An 11303-nucleotide genomic window follows, 5' to 3' on the forward strand; every position below is an offset into this window, starting at 1 on the left:
CAAGACAGCTCACAAGAGCTTTGCAGGAAAGTGCTCTTAAGTGGTATGGGGTGTATTCTCTCTCGGCACTCCTATCTTCCTATATGAACCTGGTTTAAAAAAAAAGAGAGAGAAAGAGAAATAACTACACTGACGACTTCCATGACAATAACAATGTATAATGCCAGTCTCAAATACAGGCAGGGGGTGGGAGAGAGGGGAGTTGGGGGCATTGATGGCGGGAAGGTTGCACTGGTGAAAAGGGTCTCTTTTTTATTACAGAAACCCAACTACAAACATGTTGTAATCATGATGCTTAAATAAAGATATTATTTTGTTTGTCTGTTTTTGGGGCCACACCCGTTTGACGCTCAGGGGTTACTCCTGGCTATGCGTTCAGAAATTGCCCCTGGCTTGGGGGGACAGTATGGGACGCCGGGGGATCGAACCGTGGTCTGTCCTATGCTAGCGCTTGCAAGGTAGACACCTTACCTTTAGCGCCACCTTCCCGGCCCCAAATAAAGATATTATTTTTTAAAAAATAAAAAAAAATAGAGTATATAAACCCTCCCCCACAAAAAAGTTAGCCCTGAGCACAGTGTGAGGAGTGAGCCCTAAAGTAACTACACTGGAAATTACCATGACAATAATAAGAGTGAATGAGAAAACTAGAATTGCCTGTCTCAAATACAAAGACAAGGAATTGGAGAGGTGGGAGTTGGGGGACATTGGGTGGTGGGAAGGTCGCACTGGTGAAGGGGGTGGATGTGTTCATGTTTGAGAGCTGAACCCCAACTACAGACATGCTGGCAATCATGATGCTTAAAATAAAGATATTTCTAAAACCAATAAATAAATAAATTAAATAAATAAATAAATGGAAAATAAAAAAGAAAGAAGCAAACCCAAAGAGATCAGGAGTGAAGATGGTTCTTTTGGAAAAGGGGACCACATGACTGGGAGTAACGGTTCAGTTAGGATTCATTCCTTGGAGTGGAGTGGCTGCGGCAGGGCCAACCCTTTCTCCTCGGGGACACTGACGTCACGGAAAAGCCCCGGTTTGGGCCAACCGACCAGTTATAAACCCGGGGACCGGTTGCGGGGTGCAGGCAGAGCAAAGCGCGCGCGCGAGCAGAGCGCAACGCTTGGAGGAGACCACGGTTGCAAGCGCGCGCGGTGGGTCGCCAGGACAAACGGATACCCGGACGGGACGACCCCTAAGACCCCCCCAGCAGAGCCAAGTAAGAGGATGGAGGTCCTGGAGGGTCGCTCCCGGCTTTGGGAGAGCGATGGGGGCGAGGGTGGGCGAGAGGTTCCAGCCCTTGGCAGAACTTTGCAAGTGGGATGTGCAGCACACTCTCCTTGCAGGGTTTTCGGGGCGCGGGCAGGCAGGCAGAAGGGGAAAGTGCCAAGGATGCCTTGGGTCATCCATCGATGAGTGCCTTTGGTTCAATTCCGCAGGAAGATTCTTTTTTTTTTCCTTTTTTAAAAATGAATATCTTTATATCATTTTCCCTTTTCTTTTGGTTTTATATTTTTAAGCACTATGATTGCAAGCAGGTTTGTAGTTGGGTTTGAGTTATACATAAAATAAGAGCACCCCCCTTTCACCAGTGCAGTCTTTGCACCACCAATGCCCCTCATCCTCATCCTCACCCACCCCCTGCCTGTCTTTGAGAGAGGCTTTCTACTTCCCCCATTCATTGACATTGTTAGGATAGTTCTCAGTGTAGTTATTTCTTGAACTGCACTCACCACTCTTTCTGGTGAGCTTCATACCAAGGCCGGTTCTTCCAGCCCTCATCTCTATTGTCTCTGGCATTATTACAATAATGTCCTTAATTTTTCTTAAAACCCATAGACGAGACTATGCTGTGTCTATCTCTCTCTCTCTCTCTCTCTCACTTATTTCACTCAGCACAGTAGACTCCAGGTCCATCCATATGTAGGAAAATTTCATGACTTTATTTCTTCTGCCTTTCCCAGAGAGGTGTGGCCCTAGGAGATGCTGCATACTTTGGTTGTGAATGCCCATCGGTTCACAGAGAAGCCAATGGTCAAAATCCAGACTGTTGACCTGGCCAAGGTGTTGGGGTATGGATTGTGAAAGGGGGATGTCTTTGCATGTCTCTTCTACGAGTGGCACTTGCTGATTTCAATGAGCTGCTTCTGCTTGGTCCCCCGTAGCCTGGTAGAACAGATATTTGGTGGTGAATGGGCAGTTGTTCCCATGTTCTGGAGCTCCCTACCCTATGAGGGTAATCTTCAGCCTTCTCTTTTCGGAAAGTGGGATTGTTTCGACTTCGAGCAGCTCCAGATGGACATTATTTAGGACATGTGAAGCCTTTTCTGTGCAAATTGAATAGGCTGATGAAGAGCAGCTCAAATCCTAGCCAGACCAGAAGGCATGGGGGCTAGGTAAAGGATTTCGATGTGGGATGGCTGATCTCTCCTTGGACTAGAGGGGACTGTACAGCAGGGGCATGCACCTCAAACAAAGATTCAAATAATAGCTTGTTTAGGCAGCTGCAGCGCCTCCCAGCAACTTTACTAAACATGGAAGTTCCAATAGGAATTTGCCCAGTCCAGCCCGGGGTGTGATGTCATTGCCATGTGAGACCCAAACGCCTCTGACTGCTGGTGCGAGCAGGAGCCAAGTTTAGATAAGGGCCACTAACCTGGTCAGCTGGTTCCAGTTAAATGAACTTGTTGCTTTTTAAATTTTCTCTGGGGACTCAATTCTTCTGGCTGCCCCAGTGCCAACTGTGAGTGGGAAATCCCAAGGCTTTTTTTTTTTTTTTGAGAATGGACAGTGGGTGATGCTGATAATATTTTTTATTTTCCTAATGGTTTTTACAAATGCAATCTGCTGAGGAGCTGCTAAAGTGTGCATGCATGTCCATATGAAAATATGAAAACGGGGTTGGAGTGGTAGCACAGTGGTAGGGCGTTTTCCTTGTACGCTGCTGGCCCAGGACATATATAGGTTTGATTCCCCAGTATCTCATATGGTCCCCTGAGACAAGAGCAATTTCTGAGCTCATAGCCAGGAGTAACCCCTGAGCGCTGTTGGATGTGCCCCCCCCCAAAAAAAAGAGAAAAGAAAAAGAAAATATGAAAGTTTGGGGAGCTATTTCTTTCACTGGTGTTCTTGTTTTCATTGAGATGGTTTGGCCAATATCCAATGGTGTCAGAAGGCTTACTCTCCTGGCTTTGTGTTCAGGATCATTCCCTTTTTTTTTTTTTTTTTTGGATTCTTGGGTCACACCTGGCAGGCACTCAGGGGTTACTCCTGACTCTGCACTTAGAAATTGCTCCTGGCAGGCACGGGGACCATATGGGCTGCCGGGATTCGAACCACTGCACATACTGGGTGGGCTGTATGCAAGGCAAACACCCTACCTCTGTGTTATCTCTCCAGCCCCTCGGATCGTTCCTGATGGTACTTGGGGACTTCCCTATGTTGTACTGAGGGTCAAGCTGGTGTCAGTCACATGGAAAGCAAACACCCGAGCTGCTGTCCAACCTCTCTAGTGTCCTGTATATTAGTGTTGCCGGGGTGTCACCAATAAAACCTCTAATAAACCATCTAATAAAACCTCGCTGATGTCTGACTGCGTGTCTCATCAGGCTTGCCGTGCCAACCTCTGCTTTGCTTTCTTCTCCAGGCCCCAGCGATGACGCTGAATAATGTCACCCTGCGCCAAGGCTCAGTGGGCCTGCAGCCACAGCAGCAGCGCTGGAGCATCCCCGCTGACACCAGGCATTTGATGATCCAGAAAGAGCCCCACCACTGTAGCCCGCATGGCCGCCCTGCTGCTGCCCCCGAGGACCCTTGCCGCCGAAGCTGGTCCTCTGACTCCACAGACTCTGTCATCTCCTCGGAGTCAGGCAACACCTACTACCGAGTGGTGCTCATAGGGGAGCAGGGCGTGGGCAAGTCCACTCTGGCCAATATCTTTGCAGGAGTGCATGATAGTATGGACAGTGACTGCGAGGTCCTGGGAGGTAGGTACTCCAGCCCAGCTCAGTGCAGCCAGTAGTCCAAAAACAAACAAACAAACAAACAAAGGAACAAAAAATAGAAAAACAAAAACCAATTACTTAAGAGATTGAACTTGAGCCAGAAAGGGTAGTTATTTTAGTTCCAGCTCAGGGAGGCTAATTTTAAAATTACCTTTATCAGGGGCAGAATTTTAGCATAGCAGGTAGGGTGTTTTCTTTGCATGTGCTGACCTGGGTGCGTCCCCAGCACTCCATATGGTCCCCTGAGCTTACCAAAAAGGAACCTTGAACACAGAGCTAGGATTTTGCCATGAGCATTGCCAGGTGTGGCCTCCAAAGAAAAATAAATCAGTCCCATGTGTCAACTTTTATCTGGGCAGACACTTTCTCCTGGTATACTGAAAACCAAACCGATTTGGAAAATAGTTGAGATGGATTAAATACCTTGATACTGGGCAAATTGTGTAATGAAGGCAATTTAGAATCACTGTATTAATGACCAGTCTATTCCCACTAATCTTAGAGTTCCTGGAAGGAGTAAAATAGTTGAAAATCTATATCTAAAAATTTTATTATATGTATTTATTACAATTTGAGGTCATTATAAATGTGTTTGTATTATCTTACAGTATTTCATCACAGTTGGCTTGACAGAATCATTTAAAATCATTATTGATTTAAGTCTCGCCTACTTCCAAAACTCCTTGAAGGTGAACTAATCTTTAAAAGAGCATTTTATTTTACAAAATCATGTAAACTGTGGGGACCAAGCCATAGTACAGAAAGTAGAGTGTTTGCCTTCCACTCGGCTGACTTGGGGTTGATTCTTGGCATCCCATATGGTCCCTTGAGATTGCTAGTATCGACCTCTGAGTTCAAAGCCAGGAGTGTGGCCCAAACCCTCCAAACAAACAAAAAGCCTCATGTGAAACAAGACACCATATTCTGGGAAATGATGAGGGATGCTAATAGTTAATGGTATTCACATAATGCCTTTCAGCCTTGACTTCTGTCCTAGCAGACAAAGTCAAGATCATTCCGTGGCCCTATATACAGCAAAAGAAGAAACTTCCTGCTTACCTAAGTGGCATGGGCTGTTGCAACTCATCTCTGAGCCACTAAGTTCAAGGAGGATTGTTCTGGGGATTCAGAGTTGCCCCTCTATGTAGGATTCAGGATCCCACATTATCTTCTCTGCTTTTTGGCACCTTTCAGATAGTGCTTAATCCTTGTGATCTTCAATGCCAGGGAGTTCTCTGCTTTGGGGCACTTCCGGCTCTATGCTATAAATGGTGACTCATGGATGCATCATCGATTTCTCTCCTGGAATTGTGGGGACTGTCACTCAGTAATAGCCAAGAGAGAAATGAGATCAGTATGGTATAATTGACTTTCTAAAACTTGATTTTATTTTATTGAAACCATTGTGACTTACTAAGCCCTTCATAGTTGGATTTCAGACATACAATGAATCAGGGCCAATCCCATCACCAGTGTAGACCTTCCCTCAGCAGTGTTCTCTGAGTGCATCCCATACCATCACCCTTTGTCCCCTCCAACCTGCCAGTATAACAGACCCATTTAAAATTTAGATTGTTAGAGTTTAGGTCTCTTGATTCCATTGTTGTTGCCTTTGATTTGGATATATAGTTCTATTTTTTTAATCTCCACCAATTAACCTGAGACCGCTTGGCCCCTGGCCCACATCCTTTCATATTTGTGTTTCTCCTCCTTCACTCTGTTTCTTTCCTTCTCATTGCTATCCTCTGGGACCAAGGGTGATCAAGACAACTCCCACTTAAACCATTGTATCTCTTCATGCAGTTGTTCTAAATACCACATATAAATGGTATTATTCTGTATCTGCAGACAAATACAGAAGACTTCTTCCTCTGACTTACTTCATTTAACATAATATCTTCTAGTTCCATCCATGTTGTGGCCAATTGCATGATTGCACTTGACTTTTCAAGGCCAGGAGGAAGAAGGGAGGGCCTGTCATTTAGAACAAGCGTTTACTATGGGAGAGGCATTTTTCCCTGTGCCTTTTTATTTTTCAATTTAACTTTGGTCTAGGGGCCACAGAGGGTGTGGGTGTCAGGGCTTAATCCCGGCTTTGTGCTTGGAGATTGCTCCTGATGGAGCTCAGGAGACCAGACAATACCAGGAATTGAACTCAAGTGGGCTTCACACAGGGAAGCTAATTATCTGCGGTAATAACTGGCCCCTCCGTGCCTATTTATTAGTTGCCATTTACTTGGCAATAAATTCCTGTACAGTGAGTGTCGGGGGCAACCAAGGGGCCTATCATCACTGGTGGGGATCCTGGGATTTCAGCCTTGGATTTTATTTTGAATTTGGTGTTTTTGTTCTTATTATTTCATTAAGAATCCTGCAGATTAAAACCCATCCTCCTGCATGCAAATCATAGATCAAACACATTAAACTATTGCCTTGACCCATAAATATATACACATATGTGAATACATATATACATGCATACATACAAACACATATATACACATACATTTTTGGTTTGGAACCACACCTGGTGGTGCTCAGGGCTTACTCCTGGTTCTGCATTCAGGGATCACTCCTTGCAAGGCTCAGGTCATCTTCTGGGAGGCCGAGGATAAAATCCAGATCAGCTATATGCAAGGTACAAGGCAAGTACCCTGCCTATTGTTCTATCTCTCCAGTCCACCATCAACACATTTTTACAAGTCTTACTATCCACTAAGTTTTTCAGTCCCTTGCTCTTAAAAGACAACAGAGAACCAAACTTCTCCACGAATATTTTTCTTATGTCAATTCTCAGGGTCCTTTTTATTTGCTTTTAGGGCCACCCCAAATAGTGCATGCTATTACCCTCTCTTTCTTTCAGTCTTCTTAAACATTTTAGTTTTCCATCAAGTATTCATTAATTCTGTTCTGACTTCTAGCCACCTTAAGGGCATATGGATATCGCTGTATACCCCAGAGTTTGGCTCCCATACAAGTTTAATTATTAGTGTTTGGAGTAAAAATAGGAGCTGCAGGGTACAGACTTTGAGTTTAACTGTGATTAACTTTGAATCCTGAACATTCTTTTTAAATTTTTTTAATGACTGAAATTACAGAATCATTCATGATTGAGTTTCAAGCACACATTGTTTCAACACTGATCCCTTCATCAGTGTCCACTTCCCTCTACTCCTATTTGTCTTCCACCCACCAGTCTGCTTCTATGAGAGGCATTTCTTAAAAAAAAAATACATTTTGTTTGTTTTATTAAGGCCGTTGTGAATTACATGTCTTTCACATTTGTATTTCAGGCATTCAGTGACAGTGAATTAGGGCCATTCCCATCACCAGTGTTGACCTTCCTCCACCATAGTCTCTGCGTGCATCTTATAGTTCCACCCTTACCCCCAGGACTACCAGTGTAATAGGTCCATTTTGTGTTTAGTTCGCGGTAATTTGGGTCTTTTGATTCTATTGTCGTTGACCTTGGGATGGGTATTTAGATATGACCTCTTTTAAAAAAAATACTTTTTGCACAGTAGCTGACAGTGCTATTGCTGATATTATATATAATATATATATATATATTCCTATATAATTGCTTCACAACCTTTTAGTACCACTCGCTCCTGCTAGTTGTTCCTACCCATCCTATTCTCCCAGTCCCCTCAAGTGGCTTATTTCCTACTGAATACCAGTTCTTAAGTTCTTTGTTTCTATTGCCTTTGGGTATTTCTTATTCCACCCTTATGTTTCTTTGTATCTGGCACGAGAGAGAGAGAGAGAGAGAGAGAGAGAGAGAGAGAGAGAGAGAGAGAGAGAGAGAGAAAGAGAGAGAGAGAGCATTCTGTGTGTGTTTCTCTCTCTGAATCCTCAACTTTATGAACTAACTTTTTCACCCTGGGAAAGTAATTTTCTTTCATAGACCTTCATTTCTTCACCTCTAAATTAAGTTCATCAATATGAAAATTGGTGAATCTTTAATAAACATTAGAAAATTACTAATATGAAATTCAGTTGGCATAGCCACAGGGCCAAACAGATACCCAGTTCCCAATCCCATCCCCAAGTTAATTACCTTTCACTATGGTATCCCATGATAGTCTTAGTTGCTGCTGCACTGTGGCTTGGCTGGGCTGAACAGGTGTTGAACCGTCACACTCCTACTGCCATGCCATGTATCATTGGAAATAATTCCTAGGCCCCAGTCACACTGTCCGGGAAGGTATCCCTCAGGATGCTGATTCAAGTGGAGTGATATTTATTCAGAGGATAACATCCCTATAGTTATAGAGTGGTAAGACTGAATCCTAACTGGAATTTGGGAGGCCAGGCTTTTGCTTCTGTATTTTGGAAATTTCTTTGTTGATTGGGGTTGAAAGCAAAGGGAGAACCATAGTCTTTAACAAAAAGTTTCTAGATGATGTGTTGTATCCAATAAATTAAGGTGAATGACTTAATTTTATTCCATCTAAGATTGCATGCCTCACTTTAAAAATTGCTAATTTTCTTGATGTGATCATTGGAAGGATTTTCTAAGGCATGCCCTTCCAGTGCTTTCCAGCCCCCAGAATTGAGTATAGGGAAGAAATATCTGCACATATTCTCATTATTTCTCCTAATAAAGAGGGATGTTGCTAGAGTGATAGCACAATAATCACGACTCTTTGTACAAACCTAGTGGCATTTATTCGTTGGTTAATTCATTCCTAAACTGAACATAATGATAGATTTGATAATGCACTAAGGAAGTATTCAAAAGGTCACAACACTTCTTCCCTGAGGGTACTGATGGCATGCAGTGTCCATCATACATCCATCAACCAGAAATGAAGCTAGAATGTGAGAAGTGGCTTGACCTGGTCAAGGACAGAGTTCTGGGAATTCAAAGGGATAAAATATGATGTCTAGCTGTGAAAATCAAGGTTCCTGGAAGAGGCTTGATCTCTGAGATGGACCCAAAAAATAGCTAGAATTGGAGGTCCCGAGATTTATGGAAATACTGTGTGCTGTCCATAGGCGCAAGGGAGACAAGAACTAATTGGACTGTAGGCTGTGGACCTCTATCCCACCTCTGCAACAGCTTGAGTGTATGTCCTTGATTAAGGTTCTTGATTGTTTGAAGCTTCTTGATGAGAGGAATAAGGGGAAATTACTTTATAGGGAATTAAAGCAGATAACATATGATGCATGGAGTGTAATGCCTGGAGCATAGTTATTTTGAGCTGATACTGATCTTCCATTTCCTTTTCCTGGACTTAACTTTCCAAATAGCCCTTTGATTGCCTGTGGTCCTTTTCACCTAATATCACATGTGTCTGGGGTCCTGTGTCAGATACATTTTAAAAAAAGACAACAGCTTTTAGAAGAAAGGAAGGTATGCTTAAAGCAGGAGTTTTTTCCAGGGTTTCTTGGAATCAATTTTACCTTGCAAACTGAAAGCAGTAGACAATGCTTCGAAGAAGAGATACAGGAGCCTCAGAACTTTTTTTTTTTGAAGGAGGGAGGGGAAGAATGTGAAAGAATTTCTTTGCAGGTTCTAAATTCCACAATACTTAAGCAATGCTATCAATATCATTGATTCATTCATTCATTTATTTTTTTGAAAAGTTCTTACTGAGCACTGCTTGGACAGTTGGCAGATATAAAAGAGCAGTAACTGAACTAATTCAAATCTTAGCTTTACTAACAGGAGAAAAGAAAAACAGGAAAGAATACAATGACTGAGATTATTGTGCTGCATTTTAGATGACAGTCACCATAATGAAATAAAAGAAAACATGGAAGGGAATAGGGAATATTGGTAGAAGGGGGAGGTGTTTTCATTTTATTTATTTTTTAACTTTATTTGATTGATTGTTTTTGGGCCACACCCTGTGGTGCTCAAGGGTTACTCCTGGCTCTGCACTCAAAAATCGCACCAGGCGGGCTAGGGAGCCCATATGGGATGCCAGGAATCAAATCAGGTCCTTCCTGGGCTCGCTGCATGTATGGCAAATGTCCTACTGGCCCCAAGTGTTTTCATTTTAAATAGCTGATCAAGGAGTCCTTCCCCAAGGAGATAATGGAACAAGCCATGTGAATCTCTAATAGAGATTCCAGAAGCAATGGTGTGGCAAGAGAAATGATCATATAAAATATCTTTGTTTAATGCAAAAAAAAAAATCACTTCAAACCACCACATTCAAAACAGGAAACATCATTGTTAAAATGGGGAAAGCCAACAACCTCGTCTCCCCACCTCCTTCCTCCCCTTTTCTTCTTGAGTAGTCCCACCCACATAGTGGTTTTTCTTGGCTTGTGCTGTTTTGGCCCACTGTGCTGCATTCACCCTTCACCTACCCTCAGCTGGTCTCCGATGCTGGGAGGAATGTTTCCATTACCAAGTCCAGCTAGAGGCTATGCTTCTGCTGGACTCAAGATGGAAAAACAAGTTTGTTTATTGCTAGAGAACTGTATTTTTTTTTCATGGAAACGAATTTTAGTCAAAAGCATAGACTCAAGATTTGTTTTCCTTGCATTTCTCAAAATGAGAGATTTTCTGAGCACAGAACGCCTAAAAACTGCCCCTGGTTGTTCAGTCATCACTTGACTCACTGAAAGGCATATGAACAAAGGCTTATAGTTCAATGGACCCCTTTCCCCTCAAATCTTTATCCACTGAATCTAAATCAAAGCTCTATTTATCTAAAGCATATTTATCTTCATAAATGGGTTTCCTGTATTAACATTGTCTTAGAATAGTGGAAACAAATGTTTTTCACTTCAAGTGATGCCTGTTTAGAAGTGGTATTTTGAGGGCTGGAGTGGGTAAGATGTTTGCTTTACATGTAGCTGACCTGGGTTTGATCCCCAGCATGCCATAAGGTCTTCCAAGTCCCATCAGGATTGATCCCTTAGCACAGAACCAGAAGTAAACCCTGAGCCTTGCCAGGTGTGGACCCAAAACAAAACAGCACACTAAAAGTGTTATTCTGCTTAATAAATACTGATATGGAGAATATTGTTGAAGACAATAAAATGATGGTCATATCTCTCTATAAATCACCAAGTATTTCTATTAATTGCTTATCTAAGCTTTAGTTTGTCAGCATAATTTTCAACATGACCCTCATAAATGTCTTGTCTTTGCCTCACTCCATATATATTCTTATTTTTCTTCCAGAAGATACATATGAACGGACACTGATTGTTGATGGTGAAAGTGCAACCATTATACTTCTGGACATGTGGGAAAATAAGGTATGAGGAGTTTGTTGCTCTTTGTCAATTTTCTTGGCTGCTTGGGAGTGAGAGTGTCCTTGTCCATTTTGGTG

General features: G+C 42.7%; 1 protein-coding gene across 2 annotated transcripts in view; it reads left to right on the forward strand.

The window, feature by feature from the left end:
• The first annotated feature begins 1031 nt into the window (after positions 1-1031).
• Positions 1032-11303, forward strand: part of GEM (GTP binding protein overexpressed in skeletal muscle) — a 17627-nt gene continuing 7355 nt past the window's right edge. Inside the window, exons 1-3 of one of the 2 annotated variants that reach the window (XM_049781932.1) lie at positions 1032-1220; positions 3648-3987; positions 11153-11229. In XM_049781932.1, coding sequence (XP_049637889.1) covers positions 3657-3987; positions 11153-11229 — 408 coding nt within the window. In that variant the 5' untranslated portion in view covers positions 1032-1220; positions 3648-3656. Of the gene's footprint in view, positions 1221-3624; positions 3988-11152; positions 11230-11303 lie in introns of both variants that reach the window. The other variant, XM_049781933.1, reaches the window with a different exon arrangement.

The sequence above is a fragment of the Suncus etruscus genome, chromosome 10 (genome assembly GCF_024139225.1).
Source record: "Suncus etruscus isolate mSunEtr1 chromosome 10, mSunEtr1.pri.cur, whole genome shotgun sequence".
NCBI lineage: Eukaryota > Metazoa > Chordata > Mammalia > Eulipotyphla > Soricidae > Suncus > Suncus etruscus.